At 40.9% G+C, this 23,562-nt stretch overlaps 1 protein-coding gene across 5 annotated transcripts; it reads left to right on the top strand.

The window, feature by feature from the left end:
* Positions 1–768: 768 nt before the first annotated feature.
* DEPDC1 (DEP domain containing 1) lies at positions 769–23,130 on the top strand. 5 transcript variants are annotated; one of them, XM_038541692.1, is made up of 12 exons: positions 769–869; positions 3,846–4,111; positions 7,781–7,937; positions 8,374–8,492; positions 8,902–9,032; positions 10,329–10,376; positions 13,229–13,369; positions 14,695–15,543; positions 15,988–16,160; positions 17,898–18,074; positions 19,429–19,614; positions 23,075–23,130. In XM_038541692.1, the coding sequence occupies exons 1-12, from the start codon at positions 822–824 to the stop codon at positions 23,120–23,122; spliced, it is 2,343 nt and encodes a 780-aa protein (XP_038397620.1). In that variant the 5' UTR covers positions 769–821; the 3' UTR covers positions 23,123–23,130. The 5 variants fall into 5 exon arrangements, with proteins under 5 accessions (XP_038397620.1, XP_038397621.1, XP_038397619.1 ...); XM_038541693.1 differs by lacking the exon at positions 23,075–23,130 and adding an exon at positions 23,007–23,066; XM_038541691.1 differs by lacking the exon at positions 23,075–23,130 and adding an exon at positions 20,299–21,828.
* Positions 23,131–23,562: the final 432 nt, after the last annotated feature.

Below are 23,562 nucleotides of genomic sequence, written 5' to 3' on the forward strand. Positions count from 1 at the left end.
GCCCGGTGGGAGCGGGGCCCACAGCCTCCCCCCCGGGGCTTTCGGGGCAGCCCAAGGGCGGTGACACTCGGCGCCCCCGCCCCGCGACGCTCTGGCTACAGCCCCGCACCCAGCCCCGCACGCAGCCTCCCACTGAGCCCAGCACCCAGCCCCGCACCCAGCCCAGCACTCAGCCTCCCACTGAGCCCGGCACCCAGCCCCACACCCAGCCCCACACCCAGCCCCGCACCCAGCCCCGCACCCAGCCCCGCACCCAGCCCGGCACCCAGCCCCGCACCCAGCCCCGCACTCAGCCTCCCACTGAGCCCGGCACCCAGCCCCGCACCCAGCCCCACACCCAGCCCGGCACCCAGGTCGGGGCGGCTGCAGGACCGGGCTCGCGCTCCCCCCGCCTCTTCCCCCGAGGGTGGCTCCTTCCTCCCCCCAGGCCGCGCCGCGCGCAGCTCGGGAGGGACCGGGCGCCCCACGCTGCGGGGGGAACCGCGACCTCCCCGCCCCCGTCCCCGTCCCCGTCCGGGTCCCCGTCCCCGCCCCCGTCGCCGTCCGGGTCCCCGCTCCGGACCCCGCCCCGCCCCGCCCCGGCCGCAGCCCCGCCCCCCGGGAAGGCCCCGCCCCACGTGACCCCGCGGCCGGCCAATCAGCGCAGCCCCAGCGCAGTTCAAACCCGCGGCGCGGAGGACGGTTGCGCTGGGCCCGCGGCTCCCCGGCCCCCTGACCCCCCGGCCCCCGGCTCCCCCGGCTCCCCCGGCTCCCCTCCGCTCCCCCGGCTCCCCCGGGCCCCGCCCCCCCGCCATGCCCCGCGGGGCGCGCTGACGGGCCGCATGGAGGGCCGGGCTGTGCCCCCCGGGCCGTACCGGGCCACCAGACTGGTAAGTCCAGCCCCGGCGGGGGAGGGGGGACCCGGCCCGCGGCCCCCGCGCGCCCCGAGGGCTCGACCCTCCCACGGCACCGCTCCCCGCCCGGCCTCGCCACGCCCTCGGCCCTGCGCCCCGGAGACGGACCCGGTACCCGGAGGTGGCAGAGGGGGTCGGCCCGGGGGACAGCGGGGGGGGGGGGGGGCGGGGGGGGACAGCCGGAGGGGGGACGGCCGGAGGGGACAGCTGGAGGGGGACAGGCCAGGAAGGACAGCTGGAGGGGGACAGCCCGGGGGGGACAGCTGGGGGGACAGTCCAGGGGGACAGGCCGGGGGGACAGCTGGAGGAGGACAGCCCGGGGGGGACAGCTGGGGGGGGACAGCTGGGGGGGACAGTCCAGGGGGACAGGCCAGGGGGGACAGGCCGGGGGGACAGCTGGGGGGGGACAGCCCGGGGGGGACAGCTGGGGGGACAGTCCAGGGGGACAGGCCGGGGGGACAGCTGGAGGAGGACAGCCCGGGGGGGACAGCTGGGGGGGGACAGCTGGGGGGGACAGTCCAGGGGGACAGGCCGGGGGGGACAGGCCGGGGGGACAGCTGGGGGGGGACAGCCCGGGGGGGACAGCTGGGGGGGACAGTCCAGGGGGACAGGCCGGGGGGGACAGGCCGGGGGGACAGCTGGGGGGGGACAGCCCGGGGGGGACAGTCCAGGGGGACAGGCCGGGGGGGACAGCCCGGGGGGGACAGCTGGGGGGGACAGTCCAGGGGGGACAGCTGGAGGGGGACAGCCTGGGGGGGACAGCTGGGGGGGACAGTCCAGGGGGACAGGCCAGGGGGACAGTCCAGGGGGACAGTCCAGGGGGACAGCTGGAGGGGGACAGCCCGGGGGGGACAGCTGGGGGGGACAGTCCAGGGGGGACAGCTGGAGGGTGACAGCCCGGGGGGGACAGCTGGGGGGGACAGTCCAGGGGGACAGGCCGGGGGGACAGTCCAGGGGGACAGTCCAGGGGGACAGCTGGAGGGGGACAGCCCGGGGGGGACAGCTGGGGGGGACAGTCCAGGGGGGACAGCTGGAGGGGGACAGCCCGGGGGGGACAGCTGGGGGGGACAGTCCAGGGGGACAGGCCTGGGGGACAGTCCAGGGGGACAGTCCAGGGGGACAGCTGGAGGGGGACAGCCCGGGGGGGACAGCTGGGGGGGACAGTCCAGGGGGGACAGCTGGAGGGGGACAGCCTGGGGGGGACAGCTCAGGGGGACAGTCCAGGGGGACAGGCCAGGGGGACAGTCCAGGGGGACAGTCCAGGGGGACAGCTGGAGGGGGACAGCCCGGGGGGACAGTCCAGGGGGGACAGCTGGAGGGGGACAGCCCGGGGGGGACAGCTGGGGGGGACAGTCCAGGGGGACAGGCCGGGGGGACAGTTGGGGGGGACAGTCCAGGGGGACAGCTGGAGGGGGACAGCCCGGGGGGACAGCTGGGGGGGACAGGCCGGGGGGACAGTCCAGGGGGACAGCTGGAGGGGGACAGCCCGGGGGGAACAGCTGGGGGGACAGCTGGGGGGGACAGTCCAAGGGGGACAGCTGGAGGGGGACAGCCCGGGGGGGACAGCTGGGGGGGACAGGCCGGGGGGACAGTTGGGGGGGACAGTCCAGGGGGACAGCTGGAGGGGGACAGCCCGGGGGGAACAGCTGGGGGGGACAGTCCAGGGGGGACAGCTGGAGGGGGACAGCTGGGGGGGACAGTCCAGGGGGACAGCCCGGGGGGACAGGCCAGGGGGACAGGCCAGGGGGACAGTCCAGGGGGAGAGCTGGAGGGGGACAGCCCGGGGGGAGAGCTGGAGGGGGACAGCCCGGGGGGACAGGCCGGGGGGACAGTCCAGGGGGAGAGCTGGAGGGGGACAGCCCGGGGGGGGGACAGGCCGGGGGGTGGGACAGGCCGAGGAACACAGCGCAGGGGGGACAGCCGAGGAGTCAGCCCGAGGGGCACAGCTTGGCGCCGCTGCACCTGCTACCTGGAGGCGGGCGGTACCGACCCACCTGCTCTGGGCACAGCCGCACCTTTTAAAGCTAGGCCCAGAAGCACAGTCGGGCCCCCCCGCGGATCCAGGGCCGGGCGGCGGCCGCGGCTGGCGGGCAGCGCTCTTGTACTCCGCCGGGTCTTTGTGCATCGACATTTTCAGTCCAAGAGGGCGCAGCGCCACTGGGTAGGAGCCCTAGAGGGCGACCTCACTCCCTGAGCCTCAGTTTCCACATTGGTAACGTGGGGCTCGGGACGCCCACGCCCCGGGGAGGACATCCCGGAGGACACGCTGTGCAAGGGCCTCTGGTCTGGGTCCCTGGCCGAGCCACGGCTCCGTGGGTTTCTGGGCCAAGTAAACGTAGCACGAGGAGGTGGGAAGGAAAGAATTCTGTGTTTTCGACTCTTAAATTTTGTGCTGTGGGCGTGGGGGCCGCGAAGTTCAGATGAGTGATGACATAGCTGTGGGGCAGAGTTGGGATTAGAGGTCAGAGGTCTTGACCCCTAAGATAGGATTTCTCCATTAGAGTGATGCGATTATCCCCCCCCCACCTTAGTACCTATTCATAGAATCGTGAGAATGAAAGTGAACTAATGAATGTAAAGCAGTGTCTGACACAAATGCAACTAGCATTTTACTCATATTAGTTGAGGTGTAAAAAAAAAAAAAAAAGAATGTCTTCCCTGTTAAACACTAAGAGGCAGGTTCATTGCAGTCTTTCATTATTTGCAGGTTTCCTAAATAGGCCAACTAGCCTTTTAGTCAAAAACTATTACAAAGAAACACTAGTACAATACTAGGATTAATAAAGAAAAATCAATACAAGATACAAAATTTTCTGTAGTAAATAGGATGAATGATTTCTTCATGAATTTTTATGATGTAATCAGATGAAATAAAATAATTTTCTTTGATTTGTTTCAAATCGGTAAGATATTCTTTGTTAATTTTAAAATCTATATATTTTCTTTCTGCAGTGGAATGAAATTACCACATCTTTCCGAGCAGGAATGCCTCTACGAAAACACAGGCAACACTTTAAAAAATATGGCAATTGTTTTACAGCAGAAGAAGCAGTGGATTGGCTTTATGACCTATTAAGAAATAATAACAATTTTGGTCCTGAAGTTACAAGGCAACAGACTCTCCAACTGTTGAGAAAATTCCTTAAGAATCATGTAATTGAAGATATCAAAGGCAGATGGGGATCAGAAAATCTTGATGACAACAGTCAGCTATTCAGGTACTGAACAGATAAATAATTTGCAAAACTGAATTATTTGATAAAATTTAACTCCACTTCCATAATACTTTTCCCAAAATTGCAGTTTCTTCGGAAGAAATAATGTCTTCTTTATAAAACGTACTGCTCTTAGTGCAATTAAAAGCACTTAGAAGTTAAAGTTAATTGCTGCACAATTAAGACTTTTAAATGTTATATGTTAATAAAATAACCATTGGGACAAAAAAGAATGAGATATTATCACTTCTACATATTCTGAAGTCTATACCATTTCAAGAACAAATTGTAATTAACCTTTAGTTTCACAGATTTAAGAACCATAAGACAAATTTTCACAGGTCCTTGTATTCAAGTAACATACAACCTTATATAATCTAAGAATACATGTGGTAAAATAAATAGTAGCAAATTTTTATTAAGGATTTACATGTATCAGAAGCCCTGCTTTATGATTCACATGTTTTCTTATTCAGTCCCTAGATAGTTAAACAGGATAGGTATTAGCTCCTTTTTGGGAGCTATGAGATGAAGCCCTGAAACCAGGCTTCATTAAATCCTGTTAGATGGCTCTGACATAGGTTCCTCCACCTTGAAACACTGTAGACCTTTGTCAGGTTACTCCCCCGACCTTGCTACTGTGCCTTTCCCGGTGGAGGTGGAGCCTCTTGACTCCCTCAGGCCAGCACAATTGCTTTTTCTCTCACGCACACAGGACACAGGTCACAAGGTCCTTGGATTCTTAAACCCCTGCATTTTTTTCTCTGCAAAATTAGTCCTGTTCAAATGAAATGTCTTGGAAGCTGATTCTTGCCTATGTATCAAAGATGATTTATGCTGGACAACTAAACTGCAATAACAAGCATATGGACAGTTCATTTTGTGTGACTCTCTACAAATCCGTCCTCTCTCAGCTGCTGCTCAGTGGCCTCTGTGAGCACCTTTGCTGTTAGTCATCAGGGGGCTGTTACTGGTTCTCAAGGCCCCAGGCTTACCTTCGCTTCACCTCTCTCCCTGGGCAATCTCTTGCCATGTCTTCACCTACGCTCCTTATAACTTTCAAACTTCCAACCCAAATATATCTCCTGGGCTTTAGACCCATTTTTTTTGCCCATTAGGCATTTCAGATATAACAGAAAAGTCAGTGTCATCTCTTAACCTAAATCTGTCTTCTTATATCCACACCTAAGTGAATGGCACTGTCTCCCCTAGAGCTGCTTTGATTCTTTTCTTCTCCCCTTTAAGTGATATTTAATTAACAAACCGTGTCTGTTGTACTGCTTCAGTAGTTCTCTATCTGTCCATCCACTCTGATGGTTCTTTTTGTTAGACCATTTTTCTCTCTTACCTGGAATTCTCCGTAATTCTTCAACTAGTTTCTCTGCCTCTGGTGTTTTACATTGATAACAAAATTATAAAGTACTTAGAAATAAACTTTACCAAAAATGTGTAAGGCCTTACTGGACAAAAGTATAAAATTATATTGAAGGTAGTAAGTGGAGGAAGATAGCCTGCTGATGAATCAAAAGACTTACTATCATAAATAAGTCATTTTTCCCTAGATTGACATGTAAATTCAGCGCATTTTCATTCAAAACTCCATTTAATTTTTTTTTAGAGTTTGACAAGCAGATTCTGAAGTTCATTTAGTAATATAAAAGTTCAAGGCTATTTTGAGGTGAGGAGGGGAGAATTGCCCTATTTGATATCTGGGCTTAAAGCAATTAAGTACTAATAAAACAAACCCATACATACGGTTGATCCTTGAATAATGCAGGGGTTACAGGTACTGACTCCTTGCATGGTTGAAAATCTACATATAACTTTTAATTTTTGACTCCCCCAAAACTTTACTAATAGCCTACTGTTGACCAGAAGCCTTATTAATAACATACATAACCAGCACACATTTTGTATGGTTTTTTTTTTAAAAGAGTTTATTTATTTATTCATGAGAGACACAGAGAGAGAGAGAGAGGCAGAGACACAGGCAGAGGGAGAAGCAGGCTCCACGCAGGGAGTCCGATGCGGGACTCATCCCGGGCCTCCATGATGATGCCCTGGGCTGAAGGCAGCGCTAAACTGCTGAGCCACCTGGGCTGCCCCATTTTGTATGTTATATGTATTATAAATTGTATTCTTACAGTAAAGGAAACTAGAAAAAAGAAAATGTCATTAAAATCCTAAGGAAGAGAACACTTCCAACATATTGTACTATATACTTTTTTAAAAGATTTTATTAATTTATTTGACAATGAGTTTCTACAAGTAAGGATTATCGTTTTCTGAGATCTACATAGATATAGTTAACACCTTGTACTTTGTGCCAACCACTGTTTCAGGCATGTTCATATATAATAATTCTCAAAACAAGCCTATGAGATCTATACAAGCAATTCTCCAATGCAGCCTTTGTATTGTCACTCATGACCTAAGCAAAAGAGAACCTCCAACTGAGAGAGAGCACAAATGGGGAACGGCGGGCGGAGGGAGAAGCAGGCTCTACACAGAGCAGGAAGCCCAATATGGGGCTCAATCCCAGGCCCCTGGGATCGTTACCTCAGCCGGAGGCAGATGCTTAGCTGACTGAGCCACCCAGGCGCCCCTACTATACTGTATTTTTTTTTAATTGTGTATAAATGAGCTGCACTGCTCAAACCCATGTTCAAGGATCAACTGTATATGGGAAATTGGTATAAGTTATACATGGATTAATACCTAAATATGAAGGGCACCTGGGTGGCTCAGTGGTTGAGCATCTGCCTTTGGCTCGGGTCATGATCCAGGGTCCCAGGATCGAGTCCCACATCAGGCTCTTTGCAGGGAGCCTGCTTTTCCCTGTGCCTGTGTCTCTGCCTCTTTCTGTCTCTCTCATGAATAAATAAGATCTTTAAAAATAAATAAATACCTAAATATGAAAATGAAACTCTTATGAAGGAATATAAAAAAAAATATTTTTAGGACTGTGGAATAGAAAGAATTTCTGAGATCACTAAAAACTTTTGCATATTTTTAATGTGTAAGATACAATACACCAAACCCTATATTATGTATATTAAAAATATAAAAACATGAGCAAGAAGGAAATATACTAACTGCAAGTTAATGGCTTCCCTAAAAAAGAGAGAAAAATAGAAAAAGCAAAGAAATTCTTTGCTTTTTCAAAAAATAATAATGAAGTCTTTAGTAAAATGTTAACAATTGCTCGATTGATGATTACATACATGGATGTTTATATTTTCTGTACTTTTTTGTATCTGAAATATTTTATTATACTGGAGCAGGGGGAAAAAGCATTATAATCAAAAAGAGTAACAGAGACAAGGTCTGGAAATCAGAACAAGCAACAAAACCCAGAAAATATTTATAAATTATATAGCTTATCAAAGAAATCTAGAAAATGTAACTAGTCTTCAACAGAATTGATCCAAGTAACTCTGAATTATTCAGATATAAAAGTTAAAATATGTATGTACAGTATATTAAGGTAAGTAGGAAACAAAATATTTTTTAAAGGTTTACTGGGAAAATCGATTTATGTAGAATCTTTATTCCTTGAGAATATAAATAAATTCAGTTCTTTTTGTGACGTATTTTTTTTTTTAGATAAACAGGCATTAAAAATCTGTTTCTGATCTCACGTTATTTAAGTGCTTATTATTCTCACACCAGATTTCCTGCAAATTCTCCGCTTAAAAGTCTTCCACGAAGGCATCCAGAATTGAGAAAAAACAGCATAGAAAACTTTTCCAAAGATAAAGATAGCATTTTTAAATTACGAAATTTATCTCGTAGAACTCCTAAAAAACTTGGATTACATTTCTCTCAGGTAAAATATCCATTTTACTAATTACTAATTTAAATATAATTACCATGTACTTAATTATAAAATCATTAAAAGTATATAAATCTTTGAAGCCAATACTGAAGTCTCTTAACCTACATTATTTTCCAAAAATATGTGTATAATTTTATCGTACAATAATAGAACCCATAGGAATAATTATAAAAATGGTAGTGAAACATAGTTGAAATAGTATTTGTAATTTAAGACTTTTTTTTTTTAAATTGATTTGAGGGTAGTAAGGGCAGCTATGAGTGAGAGCTCTATTACCGTATGTTAACATTATTTCTCCAGCTGACACCTGCTTATAGCCTCACAGTAGACTGTTTACCAATAGAATTACGAAATACTAGGAATTACACCAGCTCAGGATTTCCTTAATTCGAGCATAACATATTAAACCAAAGTAATTTTTTTCCAGGAAAATATAGAGAAAATGAACCATAAAATAATCCATGAAGATCAAGAAAACTCAGTTGATAATAGAGAGATAAGCCGGGAAGATGTTGAAGAAGTTTGGAGATCTGTTATTCTGATCTAGTAAGCTAAAGCTAAGCCCTAACAAAGTTCCAGAGGTGTTTAGTATGTTAATTTGACATTTTTATCAAGATATACAAATGCAAAAAGGCTTAGGATGTAACCCAGATGTGTTTCTTAATAAATATTCTTGCTATAGTTCTAGTATAATAGAAATAGAATGTTTACAGTGTGGTTTATTTTTTCTTTGAATCAAAGCTATAGCTATAGTTTGGGGTCTTATATTGGAATCCTTTCAAGGTTACTAAGATAAATATATTTGAAAATGGATACTAAATATAAACCTTGTAAGTTTGGTTTAAGAGAGAAATATTCTGATGGCTTCGTTTGCCATTCTTACTCTTTCATATTTATATCCTATTCCACTTAATTTTATGGAGAAAAAGAAGTTTATATTGTTTCTTCTGTTTAGCCTGCAAACCATTTTAGGTGTGCCATCCCTAGAAGAAGTCGTAAATCCAAAGCAAGTAGTTCCTCAGTACGTAATGTACAACATGACCAATACAAGCAAACACGGAATAGTTATACTGCAAGACAAATCAGGTTGGTATCAATGACAGAAGTTGGAATATCTTTTAAACTTGCCAACATAGATTGCAGCTCTAGGAGGGGTGCAGAGAGACTCAAAATATAGAAAGCACAATACTTTAACTGAGAGACCATCGAGGGGAGATTGTTGTTTTATCATAGGTGCTTTAGTACTCCTCTTATTTATTTTTTAAAGATTTAATGTATTTACTTGACAGAGAGCACACAAGCAGGGGGAGCAGCACAAACAGAAGGAAGGGCAGAGGGAGAGGGAGAAGCAGGCTCCCCATCAAGCAGGAGCCCAGAGTGGGGCTCGATCCCAGGACCCTGGGATCATGACCCAAGCAGAAGGCAGACATTTAACTGACTGAGCCGCCGGCACCCCTTTAGTAATCATTTTAAGTGAATATTATTCATACCATTATTTTAGCTACTGAGTGGATTTATGCATAAATTTTTGGATGGCAGGACTAGACGCCCACAAGGTATGCATATAAAATTATTGATTAACTACATTTTAGTGAGGACCCCCAGTGTATCAGGCTAATATTATGCTAAAGATTTAGTGATAAGAGAGAAATGGTCATGCCTTCCTGGAGCTTACATGAGTAGTTACATATAAATTTACGTGGGTCAGGACATACATGCAAAACTGAGTTAACACACAATAAAATAAGCCCAAAGTCTGAAAGCTGATATTTTAAAGATTACTGACTTTATTACATATACTTTTATAATGTATTAATTTTAGGTATAAGATGGAAAAATGAGGAATATAATTCAAGCCAGATGTGCTACAAAACTTAGCATTTCAAGAAATGTGTCAGTAAATCTCAAAAGTGTTGCCTCATTTTTTATAATCAGTTGCTGCCTGTAGAATTAACTGCCACGCATTACTTGAGTTTTTTCCTGTTGGCAAGAACGAAAGCAAAAACTTAAGAACTTTGTTGCATATGCATCTAGCTCTGGTCCAGTCCCTTCTTTCATTACCTAAAATCACTTAACAGAATATTCTCTTATTCAAACTTTCTGTTCTTTATAACCGTAAACTTTTCAAGTAAAGTATGGCTTTTATGTTGGCATCAAAGAACTGCTAGATTTTAGGCAGCATATTTCAGGTAGTGGCTAATGGAAGATTTAACAAGTAAGCGTCACTGTGGATGCACCCTAATACTCAGATTTTTAATCCTGGTAACATGCATATATATACATAAGTGTGTATATATGTTTTTGGGTATAATTAGTGTAAAGTTTTAATATACTATCAAAAATAGTGTGATTTACTAAGCAATATAAATTTTTTTTGTATAGACGACCTTCCTCACTGGGTGTTATCTGCCATGAAGTGCCTGGCAAATTGTAAGTAAACAAGCAAAATATGTATGTATATATATGTGTTCTCTATTCATCATATTTAATAAGAAGTAAAGGAATTTTAAAAATAATTTATAGAGGTCCTGATAAACTTAGAGTTTGCCAATTTCTCTTGATGTTTAAAGGACAGTCTAGTGGAACTGATTATATTTCTGTGCGTGTGGAATATGCTATAGAGTCCTTCGCTTTTTCTCTGCAGATGGTGGTTTTATAACTCAAGCCCATCATTTATGGCTCAGTTTTCATAAATCATAAAATCACAGGCTAGTGGATCTTAACGACCTTGTAGATGTAACCCACATCTGTTGCCTTAGTGAGGCCAATAGAGTTCAAGAAGCAGCTTGTAGGCAGCGTAGCTCTTAGAAGCCGGAAAGGTTCCACCAGAACTAAAGTCGCGTGCTATCCGCCTCAGCCCTGTTGCCATCATACGAGGCTTCCGCACTGAAGTGCTTCATGACATGCTTGTAACTCCGTAAAGACTATTAATGGGACTTTTATGTTTATGGGGGATAAAATGATCTGTCACTAATCAGCAGATCTTTTTTTTTTTTTTTTTAGCATTTTGTTCATCAAGCTTTCTCCATAATGATCAGTGATTATTGATTTTTGAGACCCTAGTTCAAGTACCAAACACTAATTGCTTTAAAATCTATTTTAAAATTATGCAGAAATATGTGCTTCTAAATCATCAAAAGTTAAATTTATGTGTTGATAGTTTTGTTACAAAAGGATTTTTCCAGTTCTTATGAAATGAGTGTTTTAATAATGTTCAAGATGGGTATATATTCCCTTGTTGTCCACTGGGTGTCAATATGACAAAATAACAGAATTGGTAGCAATACAGTAAATAATGTAAGTGAAAGAAAGATTTTATTTATCAAATTGAGGTTAAGATTTTAACTGTAAGGTCTCCTACCTTGGCTCATGGTTTGCCACTCAGATATTCACACTTTCAGGGATTTCATGACATTCCATGTTGAGGGCTTTCTTTTTTTTCCTTCCCTTTCTTACTAGTCCATGTTAAACCTAAATGATACCAAAGATACAATACTAGATTCCAGTTTAACAACGTATCTAGCCAGAGGTAGTATTTAGACTCAGTTATTATTTAATTCCCTATGGTAATCCTGTAACATACGGGAATCAGTGATTAATATATTCTCCCCAGTTTTTTTCTAGAAGAGAAAGTAAGGTTTTTGAAAGTCTGATCTATAAAGAGTTATGGATTCAAACCTAGATCCTCTAACTATAAACTGTAATTTTAATTCTAGTAAAAGTGTTTGGTCTTAGAAAATTTTGTACTGATTATCAAATTTTTTTATTCTACATATTAATAATTTTTCTTACCCTCTTTAAAAAGATGTTTATTTTGCTCTACACAAAATCCCTACCAGCCTTTAAGCTATTAAATGTGTAGGATTTGTTTTCTTTAATCCTTTTCCAGTGTGTGTAACATTTGTCTGGTGATACAGAAATTTGAAGATAGGGACGCCTGGGGGGCTCCACGGTTGAGTGTCTGCCTTCGGCACAGGGCGTGACCCCGGGGTCCTGGGATCGGGTGCTGCGTTGGGCTCCCTGTAGGGAGCCTGCTTCTCCCTCTGCCTGTGTCTCTGCCTCTCTCTGTATCTCCGATGGATAAATAAACAAAATCTTAAGAAAAAAAAATTGGAAGACAGAGAAGTTGAGAGATTATTTGGGTTTGGAAAGGGAAAGATTTTTAACTTGAAAGATAGAATAGTGACTCTCAAAGCTGAGTGTGTTTCACAGTAACGAGGGAAGCCAGCCAGAGATTGATTCCTTAGGCAGTTTCATTCAGTTGATCGAACACACCTCAGAAGATTCTTACAGTGAAGATTCCCAGATCAGCTTTTGGAAACTACTAAATTAGTGAGCCAGAAGCTAACGTTTCTAAGTCAGTAATTATTAGCTTCACCTCTATAAATTCTGGTCCGTACAGGGGAACTTCTATTATTAATAGACCTCAGGGCCCTGGGTCTTGCTGTCACTTTACACTGCTCTTAAGTTCTGGCTCAAGCTTTGCCACCAATGCCTCTTTCATCTTAGGCAAGTTACTCTGAGCTTCAGTTTTCTCATCTGTAACATGAGGTCAGATCTTACTCCTCCGTAAAACACTAACTAGCAGGAGTGATTCTTTCAAGATCACTAAGCTAATGAAATGGGAATGTAAAGACATTATTTAAATCAATGGATGCTTTGTGTCAGGCAAAATTTGTTCATGAAAATGTAAATTTACAAAAGATAATTTGGAAGAATTATTTGTATTATCTAAATATTCTTTGTTTTATAAATGATTTAAAATAAAATCTTATTAAATAACCTTAATACTTTAAAATAGATTTCAAATTTTGCCTTATATACAGTGTTCAGGTCTATAAATATTAAAACAAAATGCTAATAGTTGTTTGCAGTGATTTCTAATGAAAACATAGTGAGAAAGAATGAGATATACACAACTCTAAAGTTTTGAATTGTGACAGAATTTGTTAAACTTTGCTCCTTCATGGGTTAAAGGTTTTGTACTTTTTATAAGTATATTTAAATTTTTATTTAAAATAGGGGTGTCTGCATGGCTTAGTGGTTGAGCATCTTTCTGCCTTTGGCTCTGGTCATGACCCCGGGGTCCCCGGGATCAAGTCCCGCATTGGGCTCCCTGCATGGAGCCTGCTTCTCCCTCTGCGTGTGTCTCTGCCTCTCTCTCTGTGTCTTTCATGAATAAATAAATAAAATTAAAATAAATAAATAAATAAATACCAAAATGAAATTTTATTTAAAATAAAATATATTTTACCTATTGTTTTTTGCTTCCTATTTCTTAGGGCCAAGAAGTAATGATCTGAATAATCCAACTTATGTTGGATTTGAACGAGATGTATTCAGAACAATAGCAGATTATTTTCTAGATCTCCCTGAACCTCTGCTTACCTTTGAATATTATGAATTATTTGTAAGCATTTTGGGTATGTATGTATTTTTACTTATTATTTAAATTTGTTTTATTAACATTTTCAAGTCTCCCATAAATTAAAAGATCTAAAAGTGTAGGTAAATATGAAGGTGGCACGCTATGAATTTTTTTTTCATGCTCTGAATTATTTTAAACTTTGGGAATACTTTGGTTCCTGTTATGTTGTTTTCCAATAATTCAAATATGTCATCCAATATTTGTTCTCCATATCATTTATGTGTTCTACAATTCACTTCATTTCTGACACTGACTACCTATCAAAGTTAGACCAGACGCCACAAGTTAGTGACAAAATCATCCAGTCCTGATAATAACCACCCAGAGTTAATGCAAACTCTACAGATGAAAGGCTCAGCTCCACAGGACTGCCATCCATTCAGGTACCAGGTATAAATGAGGTCCACAGGGTTACACACACTGCTGCCCAACTAACTACCAGTTTGGGAATTCCCACAACATTCCTTGGGCTTCCTAATTGATTAAAACTCACAGAACTCTGGAAACTGGTTTATTTGATGAGTGCCAGTTTTTATAAAGGATACAAGTCAGGAACAGCCATATGGAAGGAGTATACAGGGCAAGATGTGGGAGTAAGGGCTGTGCAGAGCTTCCATGCCGTCTCCAGGAATGCCATCCCCCCAACCATGTCCATATGTTTACCAGCCCATAAGCTCCCTTAGTCTTGTTATTTCAGAGTTTCTATTGAGGTTTAATTACATAGGCATGATTGATTAGATCATTGGTCATTGGTGATTGTGCTCATTCTTCAGCCCACATTCCCCTCTCTAGGGAGGTCTGAGGTAGGCTGAAAGTTCCAACCTTCTAGGTAAGACCAGCCCTAAGTTACCTCATTAGTATAAACTCAGGTGTATTCAAATAGGTGCATTATAAATAACAAGAAACTCCTATCACTCTGGAAATTCCAATCATCTTATGAGCAGTATACCAGGTACTAGAGACAAGGACCAAATATGTAAGTTTTATTGTATAGTAGTTGTCTTATGATTAAGAGCTTTCTAATACACATAGACTGAAACCAGTTATTGTTTAATGTATTTGACTCATAATTTAGATTGTTGAAATAGATTTTAAAGTTATTTATATCACAAGTTGGAAAACCTCTAGCCAGTCTTGCACTTTGTAACTGAATGTTGCATGTGTCCTATTTAAGTGGCTTCTGAATTAAGCAACTGCTATTTGTACTATACTAACAAAGTATACTATAGTGATGCTTTATTTTTTTTTAACTTTACTATTGTTTTATTTTTGTCTACCATCACACAGTTGCATCTTAATTTTTGTTTCATTTCCTGGTAGTTGTTTGTGGCTACGTCACAGTTTCAGATAGACCCAGTGGGATACATAAAATCCAAGATGATCCACAGTCTTCAAAAATCCTTCGCTTAAACAATTTGAATTCCTTCAAATCAACAGAGTGTCTTCTTCTCAGTCTACTTCATAAAGACAAAAACAAAGAAGAATCAGATACTACTAAGAGACTGCAGATAAGTGATCAAGGATTTCAAGAAAAATGTGCTAAGAAAATGCAGCTAGTTGATTTTAAAGATAGAAGAGCCAGTGCTAATGCTATAGTGGGAGGAAGTTGTCATAATTTAATAGGCTTAAGTAGTATGCATGCTCTGTCCTCTAACATCAAACCAAGGTGCTATTCTTTAGAAGGAATTACAGACTTACCAGGGAGTTCAAGTAAAGAGATCTTCAGTGCCTTCCATCAATCTGTTCTGAATATAGGACAAAATAATGAGCAGCTTTTAGAGCCTAAGATCAAACAGGAATCCCTAACGAATCTTCATTCAGAGGAAAGTAATCAGAAGTCACTCTCTGTTGGTTTTAAGAGAACCTCTACTTTGACTGTTGAAGACCAAGAGGAGTTATGTAATGGGAAATGCAAGTCAAAACAACTTTGTAGATCTCAGAGTTTACTTTTAAGAAGTAGTACAAAAAGGAATAGTTCTATCAATATGCCAGTGGCAGAAATTATCATGAAACCAGATCTTGGACAAGGCAGCACAAGTGTGCAAACAGCTATGGAAAGTGAACTCGGAGAGTCTAGTACCACAATCAATAAGAGACTCTGCAAAAGTACAGTAGAACTTTCAGAAAATTCTTTACCTCCAGCTGCTTCTGTGTTGACTGGCACACAAAGTAAGGTTGATGCTTTCAATGCATGTGATATTAACGTTTAGTGTCTACTAACTGTTCTGTTTGCCTGTCTTTTCTTCTCTAAAACTGCTTTATATTTTTCCTGCAAAAGGAAAAGTTTTTCTTGTAAAAGACTGTCATGGCACAACCAATATTTATTCTACTTACCTAAAGCACTTATTTTCTTTTACTTCATTTTAACTTCAGAGTCACTTCAGTTGTAGTAGGTAAAGGATATTAATTAATATTCAAATAGGTCATGAAGAAAATAATGAGAATCTTACCATGCTATTGAGGAATGTGGAAATTTCTAGGAATAGTTAATTATTATTATTATTTTAGTATTTATATGACTATTCTTTATGTAATTGTGTATGCTCATAGTGTGAAAGCGACTGGTGTCATTGATGATTTCTTGCGGGGGTGGGGTGTAATTTTGCCTTCTAGGTTTGCTGCAACCTCATATAGAGAGGGTTGCCATCGATGCACTACAGTTATGTTGTTTGTTACTTCCCCCACCAAATCGTAGAAAGCTTCAACTTTTAATGCGCATGATTTCCCGAATGAGTCAAAATGTTGATATGCCCCCACTGCATGATGCAATGGGTACAAGATCACTGGTAAGTTGATTTCTTAAGGAAAGAATAAGCCCTGGTTCATACACTAAAAAAAGAAAAGAAAATCATCCAAAAGTACTACCTGAGTGATACTGTGGTCTCAAAATCCTAGATTCTCTGGATAGATAGGCTCTTAAAAGTCTGTTTCCTACTAGCAGAATGTTGGTGCATTAATCCTTTGTGCCCAGTATGCTATCCTTTCATATCCTGATCTTTATCTTGTCTGATGGCTTTGCCTCTTCACTCCTAACACTTGATAATAATTGACCCAGACTCTCTGACCATATTCCACTGCTTTGTGCCAATTCTGTTCAGTGGAGAAGGAAAAGGAGATACAGGCACAGTTAAAAAAGCATAAGGGCACCATACTCTGTGAAGGAGAGAATTAATAGGAATATTGTGGTAGTGGGAAGGTTGTATTTGATGAAATACATGAATTAGGGTAGCACATCACTGTGGGCAAGAAATTGGGACAAACTACTGTGAAGCAGCCTCAGACTCCATAAGAGGATGAGAGTGGAAGCATTTTATACAGATATTGATTGGAAATGAGCTTAAAATAGTATCTAATCTCTCTATCTCTCTCCTTCTCCCTCTCTCTCTTCAAGAGCTGCCACTCCCTCGGTGCAGCTTAAAATGGTGTTGCTGCAGCGAGGAATCTGGAGCTGAGCTCTATTCTCAGTAGGGACGGTTCTTTAACGATGATAGACCCGATGTAAAGAGGAAGAATTATTCTTGGGTAATTGTGACACCATTAGAAAGCAGAGAGGAGTTTGTAGGGGAATATATTTTAAGAGACATGATTAGTAAGGAGATAATTTCAGTTTTACACTTCTTGAGTTTGAGTTTATACGACATCAACTGAAATTTATCCAACAGACTATTAGGAACGTGAGCCTGATGAAGAAAGACCAGGGCAGAAGGCATTGTTTGGAGAAAAGTGGTAGTTGGAGCTTTGACAATAAATGAGCTCTAAAGCTAGGAAAGAAGAATAAAAAGCTGAGGACTGAATCTTGGAAGGGGAGAGGTAAAAACGTCTGATGTGTAGGAATAAAACCAAAAATATTTCAGTTCAATACATGGGTTCCTCATCTATTATCTACAAAATACTTAAAACAGAATTCTGATAACTATTTTAGAATGAGGTATGTGTTTGTGTATATCATACTTCATGGGTAATATGAGTATGAATGAGAGTACATGAATTTTGAAATACAAAATTTATCCCAGGATTTGAAGATTCTTTATGATGGAAAATAAATATGCATTGTCTTTAAAGACTGATGGAATAAGGATTAAAAGCTGTTTTCCAGAGTTCCAAGAGCTAAATGCTACCAACCTCATAACCACTAATGTTTACGTGTTATGTGTTCTCCTGGCTTGTGTTTTATGGGTTAATTTCTTGTAACAAGTCATTGTTCTTTAACATTCTTTAAGTGACATATCTATATGACACTAAGAGAACCCGTGGTATTTACAATAAAATTGTGACAAAATTAAAGAAAAAACGAAGTCTTTTATGATCCTTTGGAATTCTATTAAGGAAATACTTAAGTACTTTAAAAAGAATACAGATTCTTCACTTTCTAATGTAATTAATTGTCCTTATTTTTAAGCTGAAGCCTGCTTATCACTTTATCTCAGTACTTCAGCATGATAGATATCCAAAAATTACTGATACTCTTATTTATATAAAGCCTTAGGTTTTTTTGAATTCATGTCTTTTTAATATGTTTCTAGATGATACACACGTTTTCTCGATGTGTGCTGTGCTGTGCTGAAGAAGTGGATCTTGATGAGCTTCTTGCTACAAGATTAGTTTCTTTCTTAATGGATCATCACCAGGAAATTCTTCAAGTACCCTCTTACTTACAGGCTGCAGTGGATAAACATCTTGACTACTTAAGAAAGGGCTATGTATGTATTGTAAATCTTAAAATTCTCTGCCTTAGTCAGTTACAAGTGGCAAATTCATCTCAAACTAGCCTAATTAAAAGGAAGACTTTATCAGCTCACATAAACAACCTCTAAAAGTCAGGAATATAGACAGAATCTAGAGACTCAAATAGCAATAAAGCTGTTTCTGTCTTTTCATCTCTTATTTCCATTGTGCTCCTGTAGTTAACAAATGGCTCTTCCACATGATACAGGGCTTGTGGCTGATTAAAGCCTTTAAGTCACAGACTTATATTTTTAATTTAAAGAAGAAAAGAACTACCCCTTCACCTACCAATTTGAAAAGTTCTTCACATGGACTCTGGCCCAACCTAGACTAAATACACATCCTTTACATGATTGAGGGTGAGTGCGTTGGGGACAGCGCCATACTCTGGCTCTACATAGATTGGAAGGGAACTTGTTCTTCAAAAAAGGTGAGGACAGGGCACCTGGGTGGCTCAGTCAGTTAAGTATCTGACTCTTGATTTCACCTCAGGTCATGATCTCAGGGTCGTGAGATCAAGCCCGCCATCGGGCTCCATACTCCGTGTACAGCCTGCTTGTCCCTCTCCTCTGCTTCTCCTCACGTGCTCATACTCTCTCTAGCTCTCAAATACATAGAATCTTTAAAAAAGAAAAAGAAACGGTGAGGATAGTGGAGCTGGAATGGGAAGGAACCATTACGAGAGGGAGAGAAGGAGAATGCTGAGTAGCTAATAACAATAGATGTCTATTATATCCAATCTTTGGCTTCCCGGCATATATATTCATGTTTCTTTCCATAGGTACCATCCAAACATTGCCATGGCTTCTCGTAATAATCCTTACAATTTCCTTCGGTTGTCAGCAGATGCTACAGTATCTGTCCATGCTCCTACACCTCAAAAACAGTAAAGGAATACTAATACTGTGTCAGAACATTAATGTTTTAAAGTGAATTAAAACGTCACTCTATTTTTGTTGTTTTGTAGTTAAAAGAATAAAATGGGCGGTTAATGGCAATAATGATGATGGATGCCTTTACTTAATATTTATTCTGTGCTAAGCACTATATATACATTATCTCATGTAATCCCCATTTTACAGATGAGGAAACAGACTAAGAGAAGCAAAATAATTTAATGAAGGCTACAAAGCTCGTAGATTGTGGGTCTTTAGATTCTGGGATTTATCTGTTACTCTACTGCATAATACAGTAGTATATTATACAGTTTCCCTGAATTGTTTAATGTTTGGTGGCAAATCGATACTAAATCTCATCAAAAGAACCCTCAGCAAATAGGAACATGAACAGAATAAATAGACTTGGACTATATCATTTTGTTCACAACAGATTAAAAATCCTGGAGATGGACTGATTGTTCCTTTGCCAACGTATTCATACTGTAGACAAATTAGTGCTCAGGAGTTTGATGAACAAAAAGTGTCTACCTCACAAGCTGCAATTACAGAACTTTTGGAGAATATTATTAAAAACAAGAGTTTGCCTCTAAAGGAAAAAAGGAAAAAACTAAAACAGGTAAGGGAATGAATAATGTCTCAATCATGTAAATATTTTTCAATATGCTCTTGCTGATTGTTATTTAATAACAATTAGAATCTAATTTCTCATTTTAATGTTTAGATTTTAGATACTATATATATAGGCCACCTGTATAGCCTACCTGCCTGTCTTTACTCTTTATCCTGAATAATAAAAATAGTAATAACAGATACTCTTTCTTAACTTCTAATGATTATAGTTTAGGTTAGTTTGGGAAAACCAATACAACATTTTGATTATAATACATAGCTTTTTACTGGCTCATTTTTACCATTTAGCATTTTTATCTCCATCAAAATCCAGTAGCAACATGACTCTGGAAAGTTTAATTCCAGATCTGAGATACTCAAATAGGAAATATACTAGATCATTCTGACCTTCGTAGAGGTTACCAATGGGAAGGAAGAAGATCTGGAATTTAGGAGGAGAATACATCCCAAGAGAATCCTAGACCATTAATGCTAACTTGGATCTAAGAAATCTTACATTATACCTTTCATATATGAGAAAGCAAAGGGAGGACAGGATAAATTGAAAGGATTCTCACTTCTGAAATACATGTTTGAGAAAGGCACTGAATTCTTCTAAAATGTTGAACACTGGATTTCAGCTAGGATAATAAATGTGAAAGACCCTCTAATTTCTTACCTCACTTTTAAGTTTCAGAAGGAATATCCCTTGATATATCAGAAAAGATTTCCCACCATGGAGAGCGAAGCAGTACTTTTTGCTGACAAACCTACAATCAAACAACCTATGCTAATTTTAAAAAAAACAAAGTTTCGTAGTCTAAGATACTGAATTAAAAATCATGGTGTAATACTTGTGGAACTTTGGTAAATGAAGCCATATCTAAGAATCGAGCTTCTATAAAAGAAGTCTATTTATTAATAAGGTTTTTGTAAATAAAATATATATATATATAAAGAGGTACCAAAGTAATTTTTTTTATCAATGTAAGACTGGTAAGAAACTAATACGTCTCAACTGAGAGCAAATAACAAAAGTGGTACCAGACACTTTAACCAGAAACAAACAACACCTGTAAAAGTTGTTGTGGGATGTGCCAAAATTTCACTTACTTGAATTTTAAAGACTGGCATGTTCATCAAGATTAAGCTGTAATTCTGTTTTTAAAAGAAATTAACTTTATCTGCACATGTGCTTGTGAATATTGGCTAAAGTACTAGTTGTTAAGGGGTACTTTTGTTTCTAAGTATAAAAATGTGAAGAATATTGGAAAATCCAGTGAATCCTCTATGCTAAATGTTGCATTCTTTTGTATACTATTTTTCTACTTTTGATCTATTTACATATGTGTGTGTTTTTAAGATACGTGCATGTAAGTCTTCAATTTGCTTTAAACATTTATCTCAACTGCTTCAGTCATTCAGTTTTTCAATAAATATCTTTTGCAACCTTATGTTCATGTATGCACTAGAAGATTGTGGTGTAAAAGAAGTATAAGGCAATCGTGTATTCATTCAAAAGATATTTATGTAGCAATTACTATGTGCCTTTTATTTTTCCAATATGGAGAGACAGTGTTGAATGAATCACAAAAATCTCTTCCTTTATTTATTTTCTAATCAAGGGAGATGTACCTACCAGATACTTAAAATAACAATATATCCCCTGAAATCAAGTCGGGCAAAGGCCTACAGCTGAAGACTGAGCTCCTTAGTTACGTAATAATACTTCTCTAAGCTAATGTTTTCAAACGGTTGCATGTTAGAATCTCCTGGAAAGTTTTAAGACTATAGGCTCAGGCCCTACCTTGTATCAATTAAATCCAAATTTTAAGAGATGGTATATAGGGATCAGTATTTTTCAAACTTTCTGGGCAATTCCAATATTCAGCCAACTTTAAGAATCAGTCTCTAAACATTTTTATAAGCATTTAAGTAAATGCCAAGCTGCTGGCACACTGGCTTTATTTCATAGGAAGAAAATGCAAATTTTAAATGCTTATCATCTTACCACAAAATTATTCATATTTCTGCTTTGCTGACCAAGTACCAACTTGAAGCAGTTTTTCTTCCATATTTTACTCCAAGATTGTTTAATATCCATTCCTTGTGTGTAAAGACATGTACATAGTGTCTGGAATGTAATAGACACTTGCTATTCAATAACTTGATTTCTCAATGTAATGTAATGCTATATAAAATGACAGTGTTTCATTTGTAATTACTATTTTTTTATTAAAAACCTAGACAGAAAATGATAACTATTCTTTTGCCCTTAGCTATAAAGTTAAAGAACCAAATTAGATCTTTTTTCAAGGTGTTTGTATAATACAACTTTTCCTATTTAAAGATGTGTAATGGGGTGCCTAGGCGATTCAGTCTGTTAAGGTCTAACTCTTATTTCAGCTCAGGTCATGATCTCAAGGTTTTGAGATCTAGCCCCACTTCAGGCTCTGCTCTGGGTGTGAGGCCTGCTTGAGATACTCTCTCTCCCTCTCCCTCTGCCCCTACTCTCGTTGTGCTGTCTTTCTCACTCTCTGTCTCTCAAATAAATAAATAAAAATAAATAAATACATAAACAAATAAATAAATAAAAATTTTTTGAGTAAGGATTTGTAATGTGAATTCTGTTGCATATCGAGGTAAAAATTGTGGAATTTATAACAATTTAATTTTTGTATTTATTGATATTAAATACATAAATATGTAAAGACATAGTAACTTTTTATCTGCACTAACGTGCATGCAACTGAGATCACAAAATTGATGTAACAGTTTAATAACATGAATTGTGGAGTCAGATTTGAATTTTACTGTGCTGTACTGTGTAACCTCAGACAAATTACTTAACTGCTCAGAATTCTACATTCCTTATCTATTGGTAAAGATTATACTAGTACCTCTCTTTTAGGATTGTTGTGAGAATTCAATAGGATAGGTGATAGGTAGATGACAAAATCACGATTGGATGCCTGGCTCATGGGGGTTAATCAGATTAAAACAGCCTGCCAGCAAGCGCAGAAAACCCCTAGACGTTAGAAACTCCCATGGCAACTCTCTCAGGTCCCCTCCCTCTTCGGGAGCCATGTACTCTGTTATTTGATAAACTTTACCGTCACTCAATAAGCCTTTTTTTGCTGCCCACCACTCTGTTTGGTCTACCTCTTCATTCTTCGAAGCATTGTGACCAAGAGCTGCGGGCACCAAAGGAAAAGGAAATCCTGCAACAGCATTTTTAATTTCTGCCTGATTCAATTTTAGTTCTTTTATTTCTAGAGTAAGGGATTCTCTAGTGTCTTCTATGCTTTTTCCCAAGCCCAGTTAGCATCTTTATAATCATTGTTTTAAATTCTAGTTTAGACATTTTACTTCTATCCATATTGATTTATTCCCTGGCAGTGACTACTACCTCCTGTTCTTTCTTTTGGGGTGAATTTCTCCATCTTATTATGTCCAAACAAGAACAGAAGAAAGAGAAAAGGCAACAACAACAACAACAACAGAAAAAAAAATAAGAAAAAGTCAAAACAAGAAACAAGACAGAACAAAATAATAAACCAGACCCTGGGTGTATTTTGGTCTGCTTGTTAAAAGAATCTAGGTCCCAAAATAGGAGAGAAAGAAAAACATATATATACAATATAAAATGAAATAAAATAAAATACAATGAAAGGAAGCCAGGATGCCTAGGTGGCTCAATGGTTAAGTGTCGCCTTCAGCTCAGGGTGTGATCCTAGAGTCCCGGGATTGAGTCCCGCATCAGGCTTCCCGTGGGGAGCCTGCTTCTCCTGCAGCCTGTGTCTCTGCCTCTCTCTCTCTCTCTCTCTCTCTCTCTGTCTTTCATGAATAAATAAAATCTTAAAAAAAAAAAAAGGAAGCCAAAAGTAAAGTATATATAGATATATAAATAAAAATTTTAAAAATTAAAAAGGAAGAAAAAAGAAAATAGCTGAAA

This window comes from Canis lupus, chromosome 6 (assembly GCF_011100685.1).
Source record: "Canis lupus familiaris isolate Mischka breed German Shepherd chromosome 6, alternate assembly UU_Cfam_GSD_1.0, whole genome shotgun sequence".
NCBI lineage: Eukaryota > Metazoa > Chordata > Mammalia > Carnivora > Canidae > Canis > Canis lupus.

Bases quoted from the DNA above. Each gene is read 5' to 3' on its own strand.
- DEPDC1 (XM_038541691.1), top strand. From the start codon at position 822: ATGGAGGGCCGGGCTGTGCCCCCCGGGCCGTACCGGGCCACCAGACTG. The intron at 4,112-7,780 runs GTACTGAACAGA...TTCTCACACCAG, and splicing joins GACAACAGTCAGCTATTCAG to ATTTCCTGCAAATTCTCCGC. The intron at 16,161-17,897 runs GTAAGTTGATTT...ATATGTTTCTAG, and splicing joins CAATGGGTACAAGATCACTG to ATGATACACACGTTTTCTCG.